The following is a 24,061-nucleotide window of genomic DNA, read 5'->3' on the forward strand; positions in this document are numbered from 1 at the left end:
TTAGTGTCCCAATAATGTGTTAATTGATTATGATAGATAACGTTTTTGTAATAAATACTTAAGTATAAATTGACGAGTAGTACTGAATTACTTTTAAAATGCTAATAATTTACGGATTGCGTAGGATTTATAAACAGTGTCTAGTGTTTCAAAATAATTGAAATTATGCCATATTTATTTCTCGTAATAAACTATTCTTTCAGTCATATTTTTTTTTCAAATCAATTTAGTGTTTTACAATTGCCAGGGGTCTCAAGTTTTTAGAGCAACACTAACTTTATTGGTTTCATGGTTATTGGTTGCTAAATCAGATCGTTCTCACGATGCATAATTCTAAAATAAAATAATTCGCACAGAAAAACAATAATATAGTTTAATTTATTCAATGTATTACACAACACTTGGGCCACGTTATGACGTGTTTGACATGGCTATCAATGGCTATAACCTAATGCATACTTCTACATAGTCCGTACCTATATGATTCTTAAAAACTGCTATGACTTGGCGAACGATAATAATGAAGATAACACTTAGCGTAGGTACTCGTTCGTGAACTATACGTATAAAGCTGGGTTATAGGCTCAACCCTATTTTCAAGCAAATGTACTTCAAAAGTGAAATGCTTTTAATCCAGACATGACTTCTCATATAAGTATATTATACTTCTCTTTGGACATGACTTTATAATGCTTTTTGCAAAATTTTGCCAGAGATGGATTCGGTCCCATAGCGACCATCCCAGTCATTGTTGCGTTTCCATTTATATTATAATTATCCTTGTTGTTTCGTCTTTCGACTAAAATGGGCTTGTGTTTAAACTAGGCTGCGTGGGTGAGAATCTCTGCGTTTTACTTACATAAAGAAAGGTTTCCAACCTCGAGACATTCCCTCTAAATTTATAGGAAAATAAATATAATATTTTTCCATCTGCTTAAATCGGTACTTTTTGATTTTTAATTATTAGGCATTCATAATAATGAACATTTGTAAGAGGACCCTATCAGATACTTAGTAATGTTATTTCAGATCTTATACATGAAAATTCGATTATGACAGCTTCTCCCATATGAGATACCTACAACATTTTTTTGTTGTTGTATTAAATGATGAGATCAGCATGCCGCGCCGTTCGTCTCGTGGTAAGGTATAAGAATAATGTATAACCAATAGCAACACCATCTAGAACTTTGGATTACAAAGTACTGTATGGCATTTTACTGCGCTTGTCATCCTGAGACATAAGGTGTTAAGTCTTATAACGTTCAAATATTACACACAGGTTTTAAAGTCCTTCAATCCTGGACATAAAAGCACATGCACATTGCACCTTGGGGACAGAAATAGTTTTGCAGTGGTATCTACATCAGACTGAGCTTCACATGCAAGGGACCTTGGAGCGAGGGTTAAATGATTAAATCCATGAAAATTATTTTGTTCACAATATACAGGTAAATTAATACAATTATATTGCAACAATAAGCGGTCTTTGGGGTTAACGTTGGGAGTAAATAAAACTGAAGGCTAGTAACACTGAAATATAAGATAATTGAAAAAGAAATTGCATTATATGGAAGGCGGACTCAATAGACTTGTCACCAGAGTCCTAATAATAAATAAAAAAAATTAAGTGACGTGATTTTGAAGTAGATTTTTTAACCATTATTACCAGAGACCAATAAACTAGTATTATTACCTATTAAATGTCTTTTATGTTTTCTAAGTCGTGCATGGTCTAGATATTCTCAATATCCATCATTATTATTTTAAAGAAATGTTACGAAATCGAACTATACTGCGAGTATGTAAAAAAATTGCAATATATCATTTATTTGTCATCATATTACATTTTATTTTTTTTGATTGAGTTTATTAAATTATCATTGAATATTGTTAAATTTACAGTTTATGTGGCACCAACGATGTTATAGAACAATTGATTATGCAAGACCGTGTTTCACTATAGTCCCTAAAGTATGTTTAAGAAACCAAAGCACAATCACAGTGGAAGATGGATATGTAAAAAAATTTATGAAGGCTGTTGGATGGATGGACCAGTCTAGAACGGTTAGTGGGTACCTATTATATCATAGAATGATCTTAGGTCTTTATCCCCTCAAAGGTAAGCAAAGGAATAGCTTTATTATGTTGCATACCTCATGAAACCATTCTATATCTCCTTATTCTCTCAGTTGGAAAAAGCTTCCTCATTCAAGCAGAGAGAGCTCAGAGGGCACTAATAAAAGTTATGCTTAGGAAGGCCTTTCGCTTTCCCACCGATGATCTTTATAATGCCTTCCCGGTGCTTAGAGTCCGGCACTTGTTCGTACTAAATGCCACACTCAAAACACATCGCCAAGTTAAGTGCCATTCTGACTATGGTGAATTGACGTCGATAGGCGAATGTATAGAATCCCACTAACGATTACCAAGTCTCAGTTAGCTAGACGCTGTCCGAGTTTCTCACTGCCTTATATCTACAATAAAATTATTAGAAACTGTGATATAAAATGCAAAAGTAACTTTGCTCGCAAAAAAATTGTAAAAAAATGGTTACTTCAACTGTCATATGCTGATGTTGAAAAGCTGCTAAAGTAAGACCGAGCTCACTCTGGACGCACACACACACACACTCACACACACGCGCACACGCACACACACACACACAGACATGCTCACATAATTTCTCTCACTCCAACCATGCTCTTATCACTAAGTAATAACGAACTAGCCTTAAAGTAATGAATTTATGAATACTACTACCACAAAACTATGTTGCACTTCATCTTAGTATTAATTTTCTTTTGTTTTTGTAAATATTGCTCTGTTACTCCGTACCCATGAAACCCAAAATACAGGTCTCACCACCTAGTTTGGGTCTCGCTGTAATTCGTTTTTAGTACTACTAAGGTAATTGTAATATTGTATAAGATGAACTTATTGTAAAAACTGTTGTGTTTGGCAAATAAATATAAATAAAATAAAATAAATTATTAAACCAGCACCATTCAAATTTGTTTAATCAAACCAAACTTCTGAAATGTACCCAATCTAGATGGGACTGAAACAAAATTCATCTTCCACAGGTTAAATCTACAACCACTAAACACTCAACAGTATCTTATTTTGCAATGAGTATGTGTAACTATCTATTTAAATCTCAATATTTTTCAACCCCGAATGCAGAAGAGAATTTAAACAAATAGACAGATTTAATACTTTTTTTTAATGCTGAATTGATAGATCAAGCTGAGATAGTTCTTCCTGGTGAGGAGATATTATCTCTTGTTATTCGGCACTAACTGGACCCTACTCCTTTTAGCCTTAGGTAGAGTGAAGTCACTTTGCTGTGCCCATATAGAAAGATCCTATTCCCAAGTATACAAGCTGTTGTTTTGCATCCCCCCCATATTTGAAAAAGTTGCCATTACATGGGTGGTTTTATATTTAATCAATAATTATTTTTTAAAAGTGTAATTTTTGTTACTTATCTTCTCATTGATTTGTGTTCTATAAATGGCGTATACCAACCTCCATAAATATGGCGGGGATGCAAAACAACACCTTGTGTAATAAATTTAGTGACATGGTAGATAATATTTTTCATAATCCACATTATAATTTAAATAAGAAACCACATTTTGCAGCGCTTGAAACTTACTGGGTATTTTCTGTATGAAAATATACCTGGGAATGTGGCATATGAAGAATGGTTTGAAAGTTTAGAACTGCCAGACACATTTGCATCCTGGTTCAATATCACTGAGCTACATGTGTGGTTGGTGATGGTGCGTTATATGGCTGAAGACATCATTCACCCAACAACTGAAAAGACTAAATATGTCAAAGGAGATGGTTATTTTGTAAGAAACTGTATAGTAGAGGCTATGTGGGCTGATGTATCGAATAGAATCAAGTTACTAGAGGTAAGGTATTAGTCATATTTCTTTATTTTTTTAATTTAACACACATCTATACTATTTTATAAAGCTGAAGAGTTTGTTTGTTTCTTTGAACGCATTAATCTCAGGAACTACTGGTTCGAACTGAAAAATTCTTATAGAGTTGGATAGCCCTTTGTTCGTGGAAGGCTATAGGCTATATATCAGCAGTAATGAATAATGTAGCAAAAACAGAAACAATTTATTACTTTTGAGAGCTTCCGTTGCGTACGCTGCGTAAATGGTCAAATTTATGCAACAACTACGTACGACGGGATCATTGCTCTTAAAAAAATCATAAAAGTTATATTATAAAACAAAGACCTCAGCCACATATGTATGCCTGACTAAACGCGATAAACTCAAAAACTCAAAACAACGGATTTCGATAAAATTTGGTATGGAGATAGTTTGAGACCCTGGAAAGGACATAGGCTTCTTTCTATCCCTGGAATTTTTTCCTGGAATCTATACTATTATATAAACGCGCTAATCTCAGGAATTATAGGTTCGAATAGAAAAAATATTTTAGTGTTGGAAAGCTCATTTAACGGGGAAGGCTATAGGGTATATCACGCTATGATCATTAGGAGCAAAGCAGTAATAATAAATGTTGCAAGAACGGGAAAAAAATGTATTCCTCTTAAGGGCTTCCGTTGCGTGCGCTGAGTAAACGGTTAAAGTTATAAAATAAATATTTATGAAGGAATTGCTCCTCTTAAAAAGTTCTAAAAAGTATATTATAAAACAAAGTCCCCCGCCGCATATGGCTGCCTGTCTGAACGCGTGAAACTCCAAAATTATCTAACGGATTAGGTTGAAATTTGGGATGAATTAGTTTGAGACTTTGGGAAGAACATAGGCTACTTTTTATCCCGGAAAAATATAAAGCGTGACTTTTATAACGGAAAACTTTAGCCCGAAAAAACTATATCACTCGGGCGGAGTCGCGGGCAAAAGCTAGTATTTATTTTTATAAATTCTTATTTTTTATCCAAGATGTAAAGTTTATCGTAACTGCAGGCTGCCTATTAGAATAGCATTATTTGTATTAACAAGTATTTTTCATTTATTAGTAATTATACAGAAACCTTTTTACATTCGAACAATCTGTTACATTTCAAATACAACCCCTTCAATGTAACTGTCCTAATTAATGATACTATAATTATGAGGCTTAACATTTCCACATAAATCAATACAATATTATTTCAGGGTGCAAATCCATCCATAGCAAGAAAACAAGTATCAGAGCTGTCTGAACAGTTTCAAGCAGCACTGGTTGCTTATGACGAAGGTTTAAGTGATGACAGGGTTCTTGCTGCAGCAGTGTGGAGGAGATTCTACTCACTTTCTGAAGATGCAAAAGCTGAGCATGTTGAGAGAATTGTTAAGTTTATCAGGCATCAGGTAATGGCACATGGCCTCATTTTATTATCAATGTTACTATGTCATTTATAAAGTTGTGGCAAACCTCTGCTTGTCAAAATTTATAAGCCAATGTGGCTGCGGACAATCAAACTTGACATGGATGGATGATTGACATTCAAAATGCATTAATCATGTGATGTGGGTTATGCAGTAGTGAAGCATCCGTAATATCTACTGGGTGCCCTTTGGAAAATAATTAAAAAGAAGCATATTAATATTACTAGAATATTAATAGTAAATTGAAATAAATAATTTAATGTTTAATAGTTTAAACCAATTCTTCAACAATATCGGTATTTCAAATCTATTCGTCAAATTGTAACCCGCGCGCAGTGCTTGCGCCTTAAAAATGTGTTCGAACTAAACCCGGTCACGCATAGCGTCCTTTGCGATATTGTTGTCTCTCTCACATACACCGCGGTATCTGTCTAAACTTTTAGAAGTGACGTAAGGCGCGGGCCACACATAAAAGACGTGAGGCGCACACACGGCGCGAACGGGGTGCCGACGTAATTTTTTAATCCAAATAGAAAGGACGAGACACGGACGTGACGCCATTTTGACACGCTAACATGTCTTCTTCCGAAGATGAAGATGTCTTAGCGCTGGTGTATCTTCTCGCTAATATACAGAGAGTTATTGCAATACTCTGGTTTTTATAATCATAGAGAACTGGATGATTTTCAATTAAAGTACAATATTGAACGTTGAATTCATACTCGTCCTGCACTTTCACTTAATATACGATGATCTTCCTTCTCTAAACACGTCATAACTACTCAAAGACGCAGGTAGTTTTGTGTTACTGCGACGCGCGAGTGCCCGCACCCTAGTCTATCGGCACTTGCGACGATGTCCCGTCTTTTCTGTATGTTTTACAATAGAGAATTTGTATGAAAGGGACGCGGAAAAGACATAATATGTCCGCTGTCCGTCCGCGTCTTACGTCTTTTCTGTCTGTCCATCGCATAAAGATGCATGTACACGTGCTCGTATCAATACTCTAGGCGCCTCGGGCAACTCGAGAATTTGGGTCTTCATTATTGTTCGTGCTAATTAATTTTGCGGAGTCTGCTTTACTAATAATAATGTAATAAAATTGATGTCATTAATTAATCTTATAATAAGTAATTTGTATTTAATAATTTAGAATATAAATTAATAATATTTTACTGATTTTAAAGTAGCGCTTTTGCAGAATTTCAACCTTCGCCACTGTTGTTATGCATATGTCATATTAATCTAGCTGATTATCCAACAGGTACAATAAGTACATATTTTATAAATGCTATATTAAACTTTTATTTTTTATTTCAGATTTGCATATTGGACAAGATACCTAGTGAAAATCTTAAAATGAAACCGAATATTACATGGTTAAGTATACTGTCTAAGTAAAAAAGGGGTTATGTAAATAATTTGAGATAATTAGTAGGTAGTTATTTAAAAAATAAAACTTATTATATATGTAATTGTTTTATTATTTAGACAGTGTATTATATCAGGTCTAGATACAAACATCTTATCTGCAAATAAAATTTTCGTGGTGGCTTTGTAAGTTTGAAATTTTAAAATTTTGGCTATAGGTTTCATATAATTAATGTAGTTGATCATATACCTATGGCTTTAAATTGCTCATTATTTTATCCCGCGTGATGATTGAAAATAAAGTCTTCTCAATTCTTCACATCTCTGTCTTTCCCAAAGAACCGTAACCACAGTTTTACATAGATTATCGAGTTTGCAATCTGTATTACAGTAAGGCCAACGAGCGTCACTTAATTTTGAATAAAATGCCGCATACTTGTCCAGTAATTCTCTATTAGTTGTAACCATTCTGCGAACTAAATTATTCATTGAAGAAGGACTTAAATTGTCAAGTCCAAAAGTATTTTTCATATCATACAACTGGAACCAATGTGGTCTTCTGTTCGGAGTTAAGTTGGCTTCCGTAAGATTATACACATAATTTACTATATTAGTTGGCATCTGCAACAATAATAAAGATCATGTTACTCGTATCGATCGTACCCGGTGTGGTGTCCGTCTCCAGACGGACAGCAGCGCACATAACATAAAATAAAAGAAAGGAGCCTAACACGTGGCTGCCGACATAATATTTACAAAACTTAACTTTTATAACAAATGATTATGTAACACATTTATTGCTTATACGAATACTATATTATGTCTCTATTGAGCAAACTGCTTTGAACAGTCGCTCCATACATTTACAGCGCACGAGTTACGGGACTGGAATATGCAAAGATTTCGATGGCTCCTAAGTAAACTGTCGTATGTTGAAAATAGCGATATTCACTTTTTAGCGTTTCTTTAGCGAGGTATTGTTTACTATCAAACCCTTTTAGTTTAAAAGAAACGAAAAAAAAAACTTCATTAATAAACATTTACTACTGTAGCAGCATAGTAACATCATCGCGCACCGAGCGCAGACGCTCCATTATTGGTCCATGTGCGCCGCCTCGGTATTTGTATACCAGCTGCGCGCATGCGCCCTGCGATATTCCGACGATTGCGACAGTGGCGCCGCATACCATCGTGCCCATGCAAGTCCGCTAGCTTTGCTGCTATTGGCTGCCCTAGCGGGTATACGCTTCAGCTGTGCATTGGGTGTTGAACTTAATTTTGTATATATCCACGGTCGAACAATTAATAAATGAATTAAGTTTACTACTAGTTGCCGCTATTTTATTTACACACCAGTCCTCACAGTGGTGACCCACGACTTCAACAGCCACTCAAGACCAAAGGCAACTACCGCCATAACGTCTGCAAACCCTTCCAGACCATGGCGACATCTAAAAATGAAGCTTCCGAACAAGAACTTGCTGGTGTCGCGACCAATCTCCGCATACCACCTTTATGGCGTGACAAACTGCGCCTGTGGTTTGCCCAATTCGAAGCCATCGTCGCGCCACACAAAAAGGGAGATAAAGCAATGTATGATCTCGTCGTCGCACAGCTTGAACGACAAGACGTAGATGACATCTCCGACATACTCCTCCGTCCCCCGGAAACCGAAAAGTACGAAACGATCAAAAGCCGCCTGTTGCAAGTCTACGAAGAATCCGAGCAGCGCCAGGTGCAGAGATTGTTGTCGGAAATGGAGTTAGGAGAGATGAAACCATCACAGCTTCTGCGCCGCATGAAGAATTTAGCCGGCGACAACATTTCCGATTCTACGTTGCGTATTTTGTGGACAAATCACCTCCCGCAGTCCATCCGCGCCGTTCTCGCTGTAAGCGAGAATATCGCCCAGAAATCCGATATAAACGAACTTGCGCTCATGGCAGACAAGATATTGGAACAGTCACGTCCAGAAGTCGCCGTAGTAACCTCGACTCCGAGCCACTCTGCATCGACCGAAGTGTCGATTCACGAAAAAATCGACATGCTTACGAGAGAGATATCCGAATTAAAGGCCCAGCGTGTATCATACCGATCAAGGCGACCATTTCGACGTGATCGTTCTTATTCAAGATCCCAGAGCAGACATCGCGCGCCGCGAAATACTCCGCCCCATCGTCCCGAAACCCCGGCAGTGTGCTACTACCACCGTAAATTTGGAAACCAGGCAAGACGATGCACGCGTCCTTGCAAATTCGAAGATAATACGCCCACTTCGGAAAACTAACCAACGCGTTGGCTGAGGCGGGAACCGGCGCGAGCGATGTATCACACCGCCTATTCATCACCGATAGAAACACACGTCTACGATTTTTGATCGATACGGGCGCAAACGTGTCTGTCATACCAAAACCGAAAGGGATGAGGGCAGCTCCGACATCGTTCCAACTATACGCCGATAATAATACCACAATACCTACATACGGCGAAAAAAGGATGGTGCTCGATTTAAACCTACGAAGACCCTATTCATGGAAGTTCGTCATCGCCGCAGTCAGCAAGCCAATCATCGGCGCTGATTTTTTGAAGCACCACAAACTTCTTGTTGATATAGGCGGTCGCTGCCTCATCGACAAGGTCACCAACTTATCTGTCAAGACGCCAATTACATACTGCACTGAGCCAACTGTACGAAGCATTGACGATCATCAGCCATTTCACCAAATATTAGCCGAGTACCCCGATATCATCAGACCCTCGGCGATGAAGGAAACACCCAAACACCGCGTCGAACACCATATTGAGACTTCAGGTCCGCCACTACACTGCAGAACACGACCGTTACCGCCGCATCGCTACCTGCCTGTCAAACAGGAATTCGAGTCCATGATGCGTCAGGGTCTATGCCGCCCAAGCAAAAGCCCCTGGTCAAGCCCATTGCACGTCGTACCGAAGAAAAACGGCGACCTACGCGTCTGTGGCGACTATCGACGACTTAATGCCGTAACATTGCCAGACCGCTACCCAGTACCACGTCTTAAGGATTTCACCTACCTTCTTCATGACAAGAAAATTTTCTCCACCCTAGATTTGAATCGAGCATACCAGCAATTACCGGTTTATGAGCCAGATATTGAGAAAACCGCTATAACCACGCCCTTCGGATTATTTGAATTTCCGCGAATGTGCCCCGGACTCAAAAATGCTGGCCAAACATTCCAGCGCTTTATTCACCAAGTGCTAAATGGATTAGATTTCGCATTTCCATTCATCGATGACGTCATTCTGGCCTCGAAAGACATTCATCAACATTATGAAGACCTCCGCGCTGTTCTGCGAAGATTAGACGAATACGGTATAACAATAAACCCGTCCAAATGCGTTTTCGGCAAAGAAAGTGTCAAATTTCTGGGTTACGACGTATCCAGCGAAGGTATCAAGCCACCGTACGAAAAGGTCAAGGTCATCGTAGAGTACCCGAAGCCAGAAACTATACAAGAGTTACGACGGTTCCTCGGCATGGTCAACTTCTATCGTGACAACATTCCCAACGCTGCGCGCATACAAGCTCCACTCAACGCATTCCTACACAACTCGAAAAAACGCGACAAATCAAAAATCACTTGGACAAATGAGGCATCGTGCGCATTCGAAGCTTGTAAAACTAGCATCCAAAACGCAGTCTTACTCGCTCACCCGGCACCGAGTGCCGACCATCCCGTATCGCTTATGTGTGACGCATCGGACAAGTGCGCAGGCGCTGTATTACAACAACGTGTGAATAATAAATGGATACCTATTGGCTATTTCTCGAAGAAACTATCTGACACACAACAGAGATACAGTACATTCGACAGAGAGCTGTTAGCAGTTTATATGGCCGTAAAACATTTTCGCAAAATGTTCGAAGGACGAGAACTAATAATCTATACAGACCACAAACCCTTAATATATGCATTCCACAAGCCGCCGTCCGACAGCGAGACTCAACGAAGAGCTCGCCAACTACTGTTCATCAGTGAATTCACGACCGATGTACGCCACGTGAGCGGGGTAGATAACGTAGTCGCCGACGCACTTTCACGGATCGAGACCATCGCAACACCTACCTTCATCGACTACACCAAACTTGCCACAGCACAAGAGCAAGACTCGATCATACCTCAGCTTATGAAACAGTCGAATATAACTCTCAAGAGAATCGCTATACCTACGACGGACAAGTACATCTACTGCGAGACAGCAACACGCAACATACGCCCTTATTTACCTAATGACTTTCGCCGCCCCGCATTCAACGCGGTGCACAACATAAGTCATCCCGGTATTAGAGCAACTCGCAAGCTGATGCAAACACGATACTTTTGGCCATCAATGAATGCAGACATTGGACTCTGGGCTAAATCATGCACGGAGTGTCAACAATCAAAGATTCAACGCCATACACATAGCGACATTGCACACTTCCCGCCGAGTGACCGATTTCAACACCTACACATCGACATAGTCGGGCCGCTACCTACATCAGTTCAAGGACACCGCTATCTACTTACCATGATTGACCGCGCAACTCGTTGGCCTGAAGCTATCCCTATTGAAGAGATCACATCCGAAGCTGTAGCGAAAATAGTCTATGACGCGTGGATAACCCGTTTTGGCGCTCCCACTACCATCACAACTGACCAAGGAAGACAGTTTGAAAGTCAGCTGTTTCTCGAACTGACACGATTGATTGGCGCTGAAAAAACCCGTACTACTGCCTACCACCCTCAGAGCAACGGGATCATTGAACGATGGCACAGATCTTTGAAGGCCGCACTCATGTCTAGACTTAGCACCAGTAACAAGTGGACCGCCGAATTACCTACCGTATTAATGGGACTTCGCGCTGCCACTCGCACCGACACCAACACAAGCGCAGCTCAGCTAACATATGGCCAAGCGCTACGACTACCGGGCGATTTCATAGCTCCATCACCGAAACCTACAAATATGGACTACAACTATGTCGAGCAGCTGCATTGTCTTATAACTCAGCTGACTCCCACCTACGTGACACACGCCAACAAGAAAAATGTATTCGTTCATAAGGACCTCAACACATGTGAAGCAGTGTTCCTGCGCGTGGACAGCGTACGCAAGCCATTGCAACGCCCTTACGAAGGTCCCTACCCTGTCCTAGAGAAAATCGAAAAATTTTTCAAGATCCAGCTGCCTACGCGTACCATTAATGTGTCGATTGACCGCTTAAAACCAGCATATACATTGAACTTGGAGGAACAGTGCACATCACAGGTCAACAACCAAGCTCCTGCCGCGAAGCATGCCTTATCACAAACGGTGACACCGTCTGATAAAATTCTGCGGAAAACGAGATCGGGAAGAATGGTGAGGACTCCTGTACGCTTCGCTTGAGGGGGAGCACTGTAGCAGCATAGTAACATCATCGCGCACCGAGCGCAGACGCTCCATTATTGGTCCATGTGCGCCGCCTCGGTATTTGTATACCAGCTGCGCGCATGCGCCCTGCGATATTCCGACGATTGCGACAGTGGCGCCGCATACCATCGTGCCCATGCAAGTCCGCTAGCTTTGCTGCTATTGGCTGCCCTAGCGGGTATACGCTTCAGCTGTGCATTGGGTGTTGAACTTAATTTTGTATATATCCACGGTCGAACAATTAATAAATGAGTTAAGTTTACTACTAGTTGCCGCTATTTTATTTACACACCAGTCCTCACACTACCTTTTTTTAGTTTAAAACACACATTGTAAACAATTTGAAACAAAGATAATCTATTGTAGAAATATGATTTTTAAGAGTTTTTTCGTGGTTTCAATATATATTTCGAATATCTAGCTTTTAAAAATATACATAGTCTATAGCGCGAAGTCTTACTGGGAGCATCGCCTTTAGAGCCTCAAATAAAACGTAGCAATGTAATGACATCTTAATAATATACCTATCATTTCCTTGTGGGAGATGGCCCAGACAATCACCATTCAACTTACGAAAGTTTGTGTGTCGATTGCAGCGATTTTGTAGTTCAAGTTGTAGAAAGTGTAGGCAGTTGCACTGCCACCGCCCCACGCCATGTTGATCGGTCTACCTTCACTGTCGTAGAATATTTTAAACTCGTCAGAATGTGTATGACCGTTGAATTCTGCCGCGATAGTCGACGAGAATCTGAAACGTTTTTCACGTCACGTTCAATGTTGGTAGTTGATACTATAGCATCTTCAGCTGAAAAATAAAGATCCTAGGCAAGTCGCAAGAGTTAAGTTTCCTGATAGACCTTATACTTATGTCATTCTCAGTATGAGGGTTTCGTAAAATATGCAACTAGCATTTAAGGTGCAGATCTTCCCGCGTGGAATCCTGTACTTAAATTCTATTAAGCCTACTTTTTTCAAGGATTTTTAGGCGGATATCGTGTAAATAAGTACCTGTTGACAATTCTATTGTATTCTCTAGTCCATGTGTGTGAAAGGTCGTGTACTCCCGGCGGAATGTGTGCAAGAATATGAACTTTTTCTCCGGCTTTTTCTGCTTCATATAGCTCTTGAACTAACCAATCCAGGTGTTTTTTAGCGTCTAACGGATCATACACAAGCCACCTAAAATAAGAATTACCATTTATTATACCAATAATATTAAATACTTATTATGTTAGAACATATTATTATGTCGACGTTTCTATATAGTACGTAACTATTGTTTTGTATATATTACTCTATCATACTTAAATCTAAGTTTCAGATTAAGTGCACAATATTTCATATTTTTAGTATTATAAACCATAACTTTATCTTTCGTTGGTTTAATTCCAATTAATATATCGCCACTGCATTAACGGTCTAATTATAGTCGGCAGGATACAAAAATGTTAACCATAGGCAATATCAAAAAGGCTTTACCAATTGTATTTATAAGCGACATTGTTATTTAAAGCAATTGCTCTTAGTCCAGGTCGAACTTGAATGGAGAATTCGCCGCGTTCCCTTATCAATTCCTTGGCTTTGTCCGTTAAATAGAAGCCCCATTTTTCTGCTATAGCGTCATACAACCACGTTGTATTCAGATAGGGTTCTTGCACTGATGATGGCGCAAACCTAAAACAAACATCTTTAACTTTCTTCCATTTTAATTAAAACTACAATATCATCAATACTTTATAGAGCATGGGTACATTTAAATTATAGACTCATTTATTATGAGCCGTAAATGCTTGCAGTAACATTAGTACTCACTGATTAGTCGGTTGTGATTCATGATTTCCAAGCACGGGAACAACTAAAACATCATCGCCAAAACTCTTCCTTATTTTATCAATGAAGTAGCGGTTTATATTATTAATTAACTCGTATGTTGTCTCCCATACACCATGATCTATCGTGTCGCCAATGTAATATAGCACGTCTACATTCTGTAAATCGATAGAAATGTAGGTATTTAGTTTCATAGGGACTTCACTTTTGCTAATTGATTGGATAATTTACAGATTTGACACTCACAAGTAAGTTTGTTTAGTAGGTAGGTAGTCTAGTCAGAAAAAACTAATACAACTGCGCGACGCTGGGATCGAACTCGAGACCTAAGTAATGCAGCTGTAGAGTACCTACTTACATAAGTGGGTTTTATATATTTATCTTACGTGCAAACAAAATTATTGTGGACTTATATTCAAATTCTTTTGATGATAATAATAATAAATAATAATAAACGTTTATTATCAAAAGGTAAGTAATATTGACATCACTATACAGCGAGTCTTGAACTAAGCTTAGCTTGTATCTCAAGACTCTGATGCTTAGGTACTGAACTGTTTAAGTACATACCTTGTGGGTTTCAGCAATTCTTTCGATGACATCATCATAGGCCCATATAGGAGAGTCACAATTGCGATAGTCACCCCAGTAACCAGCCGGTGGGGAATTTCTGGGAGTGAATTTTGTTTGAGAGGACTTTCTTAATTCTTTAATCTTAGGAACCATGCCCAAATCTAAAGACAGATTTCCGTTTTTATTAACTATACTTTGTTCTATAATGGACTCTTCTACGTTCGATAGGTGTTTATAGTTCCTGGCCGGGTTCTGGCCCACTCTGCAGCAGGTCGGTTCGTCACAGTCGGCGACGCCGAATGCCTCGTACAGTGGATCGATGTGAGCATCCGTGATGATTGCGATTGTTAATGGTTTCGAGTCATAAATTGGGGTCTGAAATTATTAATTTGGTCCATTTGCATTTCGGCCCATATAATATTACAGCAAGAAAATCATGAACATAATGGTACGTAAGTATTGTTTTTAACTTACTGCTACTTCGGTGGGTCGTTCCGGTAGTTCTACTTGCCAGTCAAACCTAGTGTCTTGAAAAGGACACGCATTTGGATTGTGTGCTGTTTGAAACACTAAACCACAAAATGCGGCTGCGGTTGCTGCAGGTACGTTTCTTACAATGTAAGAGATAATCGGCTGTAAAATAAACGACAATATACCTACTAGTAGGAAAGTTGTGTAAGTATTCAACAATTTTAGTAGGTTTAGCGGCGTAAATGTAGACGCCACTGTAGAGGAACAGATGGTTACACGTTCCTCTATAGAGGGGGAAGATTCCCAGACAGGCAGATGTTGCGCCTGACCGGCCGCGGCCCCTCCGACAGTTCCTATTCGGAGGTGGTATATATTCTACACGTCGCTCAAATTGTGCAAGCGTGATTCAGGATCGATGTCGCCATCTATCGTGATTGCTGTGTGATATCACTGTAGTTGCGTCACTGCATCGATCCTCTTGCAGTTCCAGCGATGTTGACAAGATGGCGGTATATGCACTAACTGTCCCGCCACATAGGTAATTTAACCCGTGAGGTAGCTGAATGTTTGCCGGCAAACATTGACAGCTAGGCGTGTTACGGAAAAATAACCTTATTATCTATATATATAAAAATCAATTGCTGTTCGTTAGTCTCGCTAAAACTCGAGAACGGCTGAACCGATTTGGCTAATTTTGGTTTTGAATTATTTGTGGAAGTCCAGGGATGGATTAAACGGTGACGAACATAAATAATAAATAACGGAAAATACTAAAAACGACAATATAAGTTTTCAATACAAAATGTTCCTACCTGTCAAACATTTCATGTCTTTTTCTCTTTTTAGAAATAAAGAACTGTAACATATATATAGATGTATTCAGAAATAAGTCTGTTTCATAGTTGTAATATGAGGTCCGATTTCTTTGGTTTATTTTGTTCAAATACAAAACATTTCAGAAATAAATAAAGTGTAAAAGTGTTAGTTGGTTCTCAAAAATAGAAAATAAATAAAGAAATTTTAAGACTATAATTAAAATCTCATCAATTGTTCAGTGCGCGAGAACTTTATTTATTGTTATTGTCGCAAAATGCCACGGAGATGACTTAGATCGTCGAAGTCAATCAAATGTGCGACGAGCTACCTCACGTGCAAGCCGTACTAGGGCCTTATTCTCTATCCCGCACGTTATTTTTAACAGTGCGTAACAAGCACGTAACACAACGCATCATGTTAAGGACTATAGAAATTTGGCTTACAGAATACCATTCCACGCACATTTCCCGAAGATAACATGACACGGCCGCATTACGCATTTATATCATACAGAATAAGGGTCCTGTTGACTAGCGAGAGACAGATAATGATAACGTACGTATTGGTATGGCAAAATTGCGTTCCACGATGAATAATAATAATAAATGTATGTAGGTGATACGAAGTTCACCGGGTCATCTAGTGTAGTATATATTATGTAGTACTTAGTCTGGCCATAAATACTGTTACACTTAATTATAAAAAAATATTACATTTGAATTTCGAATCTGTCATTTTTATACGATTGTTCATTGTGTTTTCTCATTTTGGCGCCAATACATTGTAAAATATTTTGCGATATTAAAATGGTGTGGGGTGATAAAGAGAACCGAATCGCTGTGATAGCATTACACAAAGTAGGTATGGAGCCAAATGCAATTTTTAAAACTCTCCATACACTTGGTATTAGTAAAATGTTTGTGTACCGGGCTATTAATAGGTACAATGAGACCTCCTCTGTTTGTGACAGAAAAGATCTGGCCGTCCACGTAGTGTTCGTACGAAAAAGGTGGTCAAAGCAGTAAGGGAAAGAATTCGAAGAAATCCTGTCCGAAAGCAAAAGATTTTATCTCGGGAAATGAAGATAGCACCTAGAACCATGTCGCGTATTTTAAAAGATGACTTAGGACTTGCAGCCTATAAGAGACGCACTGGCCATTTCTTAACTGATAATTTAAAGAAGAATAGGGTGGTAAAATCGAAACAACTACTGAAGCGGTACGCAAAGGGAGGTCACAGAAAAATTTTGTTTACGGATGAGAAAATTTTTACAATTGAGCAACATTTTAACAAACAAAATGACCGTATTTATGCTCAAAGCTCTAAGGAAGCTTCCCAATTAGTCGACAGAGTGCAACGTGGACATTATCCGACTTCAGTGATGGTTTGGTGGGGTGTTAGCTATGAAGGAGTGACTGAGCCATATTTTTGTGAAAAAGGTATCAAAACATCGGCACAAGTGTATCAAGATACCATTCTTGAGAAGGTAGTTAAGCCCCTTAACATCACCATGTTCAATAACCAAGTATGGTCCTTCCAGCAAGACTCGGCGCCGGGTCATAAAGCTCGGTCCACGCAGTCTTGGTTGGAATCGAACGTTTCGGACTTCATCAGAGCTGAAGACTGGCCGTCGTCTAGTCCCGATCTTAATCCGCTGGATTATGATTTGTGGTCAGTTTTACAGAGTACAGCTTGCTCTAAACGCCATGATAATTTGGAGTCCCTAAAACAATCTATACGATTGGCAGTGAAGAATTTTCCCATGGAAAGAGTGCGTGCTTCTATTGATAACTGGCCTCATCGTTTAAAGGACTGTATTGCAGCCAATGGAGACCACTTCGAATAAGCTTTTTATATTTTTAATTGTTTTATATTTATGTATTAAACTGACACACTGTAAAAGTAATAAATGTTATTTGCAGTTAACAATTTTCTTTTTTCTTTATTACAATATTTATGGCAAGACTAGGTATATAAGGTTATAATCCCGTGACACACGCAAATGTCATGTAGCTGTCTTGGCTCGCCGGCGAGCCACGAGAGACCAAGAGTTAAGTACCTGTAAAACTTTTGTCGCTATTCAGTTTGGATTTAATTAGTTCGAATACGTTTGCATCAGCATCCAAAAAGGATATATACTTATAATCTATACTAATATATAAAGCTGTGGGAATTTGTTTGTTTTAACACATTAATCTCAGGGACTACTGATTCAAATTGAAAAAATATTTTAGTGTTGGATAAGTCATTTATCGCGGAAGGCTATATAAGCTTTAAATATATTATAAAACAAACCCCTCGCCGCACCTGTCTGGCAGTCTGAACGCTATGAACTTAAAAACTACCTATCAGATTTTGATGAAGGTTGGCATGGAGATGGTTTGATCCGAACAAAAGCTAATTTCGATAATACTTAATAAATGTAACACTACCTATCATTTAGCGCGGTGGTTAATATCAGGGAGCCGGCTTGTTGTATATTTTAAACTAAACTAAATCTATGCTTCCTGCAACATGCGTAAAAAGTTTTTTGCACCGACCGCATATTAACATCCGTCGAGGCCCGGTGGTAAAAGGCCTAAGTATCTACTATGGTAGATCTAAGTAAATACTTGCCAAGTGCCTACTTTGGTAAATACTACATAGCTACTTTAAACGCAAACATAGACTTTATCAGACCTCCTATCGGCGAGATTGCAAAGTTTAATGATCCTATTATTATGTAAAGTACCTAATAGAAGTAGAGTGCCACCCATACTTTATAATAAAGTATTGTACGGTCCTTCAATCATTATTGTAGGTAGTCTATTCTTTAAATTTTGAATGTTTTGATTCCTTTGGTATGGTAGTAATGATATTTTTAAAATAACTGTAATATGCATTAATTTAATTTTTATGATAAAAAATATTTTTTGAGCTTTCTCACAATTCATCGAAAAACCGTCCGAGCTTAGTCGAATACACCTATGCCAAATATAGGATATGAACACGGTATGCTACATAAAATAATAATAGCAAAGTATAACTTTATCAACAATATCTAGACAAGCATTATAATATTGCTCTTTTATTTAAGTACTCACCTACCTAATTATATTATTAGTGACGAAGGCAAAAAAAAACAAAGATTTTCATGAATATCGATATTTTAAAATAAACATCGAACATCGGTGTTTTAACAAACATCAATCACTTACTCTATGCTAGACTTCTGACAGGAAAGTCGCTGTCAACAGCAACTTATTAAATGGCGTAAATAAAATCAAATATCGTCTTATTTTATTAAAAAAAAGAAACACGACCAAAAGAACGCAAGTTATACCTAAAAATATTCAATAATTATTATCAATAATACCTACTTAGAGAGGAAAACCGTTATCAATAGCTTTATATTCAAAATAAATCGAATCAAATATGGTCTTATTTAACCAAATACATTAAGTATACTAATTAAAAACAAAAACTCGAAACGGATTTCTATAAAATGAATTGGTGTAATTCCATATTTTTATGTTTAAAGAAATTTCGTTTATGATGAATAATATTGCCACACATACACTCCCTTTCAAATGTGAGACAATTTTGGGTATTCTCCTTTTGATAACATAGGTATTATTCAGTCCCGGATCTTGAATTTTTTGGAGGCGGGGCAAAATCAAGATAATGCCGCCCTCGACTACCTATATTTTTAACTTTGTCATCATCATTTCGCGCCCCGCGGGAAACAATTTAGTAGTCAAAGTTGCGTTAATTATGAGTTGTGTATTCATATGCCAAGTTTGGATTTGCCGCCCTCTGAATTCGCCGCCCAGGGCACGGACCCCGGCTTGCCCCCCCATAGATCCGGGGCTGGTATTATTAAGGTGCGTTGGGGTTAAATCGGACGCTTTTTCAACGTGTTAAAAATATTTTTTTACAAGAATTGTATAGAAGTTATCATAATAAATTATTAACTTAGCTATATGTTATTAAATATACTAAATGGTATATATTTTTTAAATTTCTTAAATATAACAGTTAATGTTTTATAAAGCTTTAAAAAAGTACCATACTTTTAGAAATGTGTGAGAAAGATAGGACCTTCACAGGTATAATTCGGACTACTCTCTAAAACCGTCTATGTTAAGGAGATTCTAAAATCCATAAAAAGAGTATATTCTAATCTAGATAGTCATTTATAAACATTCAAAAAATTTTATAAATTTCGTAAGATATTTTTAGAAGCGAACTTTCTTTTTTAATAGTTCTAGGCATACGATCTTACCCCTCATGATTGACACTAGAGATATTTTAAAAAATATTCGAAGAAATAGTACATACACGTGTAAGTTAATAACAAATAAACAAAATTGATCATTCACCTGAGCTAAAAAAATTACATAATTACTGTATTCAGACGTTTTCGTGTATACATTTTGACACAAACTTGCAATATTTTACAAGTGCTAGATCGAACGATTTTTATCCGTTCTTTAACGACAAATAATTGTATGCGTAAAGATCGGATCTCAGAGAATATAGGTGTTTCGACAAATTTGAATATACAAGTCACAAGATTTATTTCCTATATAACTACAAAATTAATTGAAAACCGTAAATACTAAATTAAAATTAGGCAAATTCTTGCATGGGGTTAATCCGGATCTGCCGGGGAACGACGAAATACCGATATTCTGTTTTTTAGCACCGTAAACATTATTTACTTGACGGAATTATTCATGTGAACTAGTGGAACGTAGGGAACAAGATGGGGTCGCAGGTAGTGTTGTCTGAAAACAAAAATTATAACAAAATTGCAAGTTATTTGATTTATACGATGTTACACCTCCTACAATCTTACCCCAACGCGCCGTATACTGGTTAATGTTTTTGGTATGCGTAAAGTTTTTCTGTCTGTTTATTAAACAGAAATCTTACCACGTTTAAAGCGACAGCGCCTCTGCAGACGTTATAAGTTTGAATGCCAATGGAAACACATAGCGTAGTCATTACTTCAGTAATTTCTTCATCAGTTTGACCATTTTCAAGTCCTTGAAATGCAGCTGCAAATGCACTTCGGCAAACTAAACACTCAAGACTCTGCAAAGGGTTATAAAATCAATGCAGCGACTGAAAATAAGTAGCGGTAGATACCTAAGTATCTACCGCTAGGTAGGTCCATATTAAAATGATAGGTAAGTACCTATCATTTTAATATGGACAGTCACTCACCACCTCCGCACATGTAGGTAGCGATACAAATACTGGTCGAATATTTCGCAAAGGTTATCTCTGTCCCATCAAGTGATACATATCGATTCTTTCGCCATACCAGTCACAAATTCCCACCCCAAATTAAATAGGTAATTTCAAAGGTTATTACAGAATATTTATACCTATAATATATTTTAGAGTATTTTACCATTCTGCTTCCACTGCTTTTTTCAAACGATTCAATTGAAGCATATTCGGATCTTTGTAAGATCACGAAAACATCCTGAAGAATTATTTTCTCATCTGGCGTTAATGCATTCTTCATAAATTTAGCTAACAACTCATCGACGACATCTATAAGCAAAATAAGATTTCTAGAAACACTTTTCACAGGCAGTAGGCAAAGTTCAAAACAAATAAAAAAACAATTACCAAAGGAAATGAGTTGACTTGCAGAACTATAACTCATAATTAACACAAACACGAGAATTCTCATCTTTACTGTTTAAATTTATGAACGATAAGCCTTGATTCCGATTTTATATGTAAGCACTTAGGTGCACCCACGGATCATCGAAATTATTTTCGAATTTGGTGCATTTAATATTAGACCGTATTGTTACTGTTATGCGGGCGAGTCTTTCACTTGCTAAGTCGTTAAAGTAAATAAGTATATCATATCACGCAACCATTATCTTTGTATAGCCGTTCCTTTCAAGGCTCCTGTAGGGTGTATATTATTATGTCAACACATTTAGTCGTGTACACTGTCACTAAACCTCCATGATCACAACCGTCAAGTGTGCTTCTCACGTTATCACAAAATTATTTGGTATCAGTAGGTTAGTATAAATAGGCAGTAGGTAATCTACCATCCATCATCAATTATCTTTGTATTAATTCGGAAAATCTATGTTAAATGCCACTATTAATGTGCACATTCATTTAATCTATCCCAATAAAATGTTCTATAGATACTTCATATTAATAGCTACGTCTAGTAAAAAAAAATATGTAGGTACATTATGTCATTGAACAGCATAATTATGATTCACTAATTTGTTCGATGCTTTCTCTGGACGCGCATTCAGACCTGAGGGCATGATAGTAGCTGATTCTATATATTATAGCCAACTTAACCCAGTCCTTGGGTGGTTACATATTGAGTTCGACCAAACACAAAACCGCAAAAATGAGTCCAAAATTGACACTACCGACACCTAAAGCATTTCACCTCCTCTAGTGAAGGTATAAGGTATTGCGTAAAAAAAAAGACTCAATTACAGTAGTACTAATGCAATTTGGTCAAAATAACGTGTTTACTGACTACCTACCACTAAAATCACAAGGTACTTAATCGGTTTAAAGTCGATGGTTTTAAGCCATTTTCAAACATTTTTCTTTGTATTTTATCAATGGGTTTATTTGGTAGAGGGAACATAATAATGGGAGAATCATATCTATATTTCTATACTATTATATAAAGCTGAAAAGTTTGTTTATTTGAACGTGCTAACTTTAGAAACTACTGATTCGAGTTAAAAAAATATTTTAGTCTTTGATAGCCCTTTTGTCGAGGAAGTCTTATAGGCTATACTATATCATCACGCTATGAGTAATAGGCGTGGTGGAGTAATACCAGATGCTGCAGAAATAGGGTTTTTTTAGAGTTTCCGTTGCCTGCGCTGCGTACATAGATAAAGTTAGGCAACAATCACGTGTAACGGAATTGTTCTCCTTAAAAAGTTCTAAAAGCAAAGACCCCAGCTGCACCTGACTGCCTGTCCGAACGAGATTAACTTAAAGACGGATTTCAATAAAATTTGGTATGGAGATAATTTGAAGCCTGGAAAGGACACAGGCTATTTTATATCCCAGAAAACTCTTTTACGCGGGCGGAGCCCCGGGCAAAACCTAGTATGAAATATATTACTTACCTTATAATTCTATTAATTAAGAAACAATAACTCATCTTTTATTACTTAATACTTAGACTTAGACCCATACCCTTGCCGATCCGTGGTCCCCACTCAAGAACGTTATTGCCCCAACTTCTGTCAGTTCTAAGAACTTTATAATATCCCACCCACAGCCACTTTCCTTTTGACACAGCGCTACTGGTGAACGGTTGTCGCCCCAGATTAATAACTAATGTTTGCAATCTCGGCTGATTAATACTTTGAGAGCTGATAGACATTTTGGGGAAGTTGTTTGAAGCAATGTAAAATATGGTAATTTTTTTTTCTATTTGCACCTGCATACGATAATGCAGAAATGGCTGAAGATTTGCAGATCTTATCTTGCCGCTGCGTGATCCTACATAGGTATAAATCACTGTCGCGTCGTAGCACGACGCGACGTCGTATTTTGTTTATGTGTAAAAGCTCTAAAAGAGTCGTACAAATAATTTGAGAGGACTTTAGCAGGTAGTTTGTAGTTATCACTAAAAATGTTTTAAATGTTATAATCCCTCTCGCTTTGCTATGGAGGGAAGTAGACAATTAATAGTTCCAAGTCCTCTATATCTTTCTTCTTACTTTACTTTATACGTCGTTGTGGGATAAAGATAATAATTTAGTGTTCCCTGAGACTCACCGCATGCGATGAAATGTGTGCCACTGCTGATCCTGGCTTACGGGAGTGTAGTGGTAGGTGTGAGGGCAAGAAAGTCTCTAGTTACAAAATGTTATTTGCTCGACTATTTTCTCGCGTTCAGTATTAATCCCTATCCAAATAAATATGTTGGTTACCTTGGGAGTTTTATGTAGATTATAGATTAAAATTGTCCTTTATATTATACCGTTTATATGACTGCCACCTAGGTACGGTAGATACAACTACGCTACTGAGCAAGTCAACGTATTAATAATGGAGCAAGAAACTATAAATCAATTAAACAGTTAAGTATTATTTTTTAAACATAATATGTTAATGATACTAACCGAATATTAACCTATGCGAAGCTAAGGCGAGCCGCGAGTGTTAAAATAAAAATAATG

General features: G+C 37.7%; 2 protein-coding genes across 3 annotated transcripts; one reads left to right on the forward strand and one right to left on the reverse strand.

Annotated features, from left to right (window-relative positions):
* The first annotated feature begins 1,568 nt into the window (after positions 1-1,568).
* Positions 1,569-6,844, forward strand: LOC115445892 (ubiquinol-cytochrome-c reductase complex assembly factor 1). Its single transcript, XM_030172386.2, has 5 exons — positions 1,569-1,801; positions 1,906-2,067; positions 3,648-3,926; positions 5,157-5,351; positions 6,690-6,844. Exons 1-5 carry the CDS (start codon positions 1,775-1,777, stop codon positions 6,768-6,770), a joined length of 744 nt encoding a protein of 247 aa, XP_030028246.2. The 5' UTR covers positions 1,569-1,774; the 3' UTR covers positions 6,771-6,844.
* LOC115445878 (sphingomyelin phosphodiesterase 1) lies at positions 6,836-21,932 on the reverse strand. Of its 2 annotated transcripts, XM_030172362.2 has the most exons (10): positions 21,495-21,894; positions 21,271-21,416; positions 20,787-20,948; positions 15,057-15,215; positions 14,580-14,957; positions 13,992-14,167; positions 13,659-13,853; positions 13,188-13,358; positions 12,753-12,927; positions 6,836-7,361 (listed from the first exon to the last, which is right to left on the reverse strand). In XM_030172362.2, exons 1-10 carry the CDS (start codon positions 21,556-21,558, stop codon positions 7,011-7,013), a joined length of 1,977 nt encoding a protein of 658 aa, XP_030028222.2. In that variant the 5' UTR covers positions 21,559-21,894; the 3' UTR covers positions 6,836-7,010. The 2 variants fall into 2 exon arrangements, with proteins under 2 accessions (XP_030028222.2, XP_037296456.1); XM_037440559.1 differs by lacking the exon at positions 15,057-15,215 and having other exon boundaries at positions 21,495-21,932.
* Between the last annotated feature and the right edge of the window lie 2,129 nt (positions 21,933-24,061).

This window comes from Manduca sexta, chromosome 20, assembly GCF_014839805.1.
Source record: "Manduca sexta isolate Smith_Timp_Sample1 chromosome 20, JHU_Msex_v1.0, whole genome shotgun sequence".
Lineage (NCBI taxonomy): Eukaryota > Metazoa > Arthropoda > Insecta > Lepidoptera > Sphingidae > Manduca > Manduca sexta.

Excerpts from the sequence above, each read along its gene's own strand:
- LOC115445892 (XM_030172386.2), top strand. The coding sequence starts at position 1,775 with ATGTTACGAAATCGAACTATACTGCGA. Across the intron at positions 1,802-1,905 it reads GAAATCGAACTATACTGCGA|TTTATGTGGCACCAACGATG; the intron begins GTATGTAAAAAA and ends TTAAATTTACAG. Across the intron at positions 5,352-6,689 it reads TTAAGTTTATCAGGCATCAG|ATTTGCATATTGGACAAGAT; the intron begins GTAATGGCACAT and ends TTTTTATTTCAG.
- LOC115445878 (XM_030172362.2), bottom strand. The coding sequence starts at position 21,558 with ATGAGAATTCTCGTGTTTGTGTTAATTATGAGTTATAGTTCTGCAAGT. Across the intron at positions 15,216-20,786 it reads GCGCTGTCGCTTTAAACGTG|CCGATTATCTCTTACATTGT; the intron begins GTAAGATTTCTG and ends TTTATTTTACAG. Across the intron at positions 12,928-13,187 it reads TACAATAGAATTGTCAACAG|ATTCTCGTCGACTATCGCGG; the intron begins GTACTTATTTAC and ends AAAACGTTTCAG.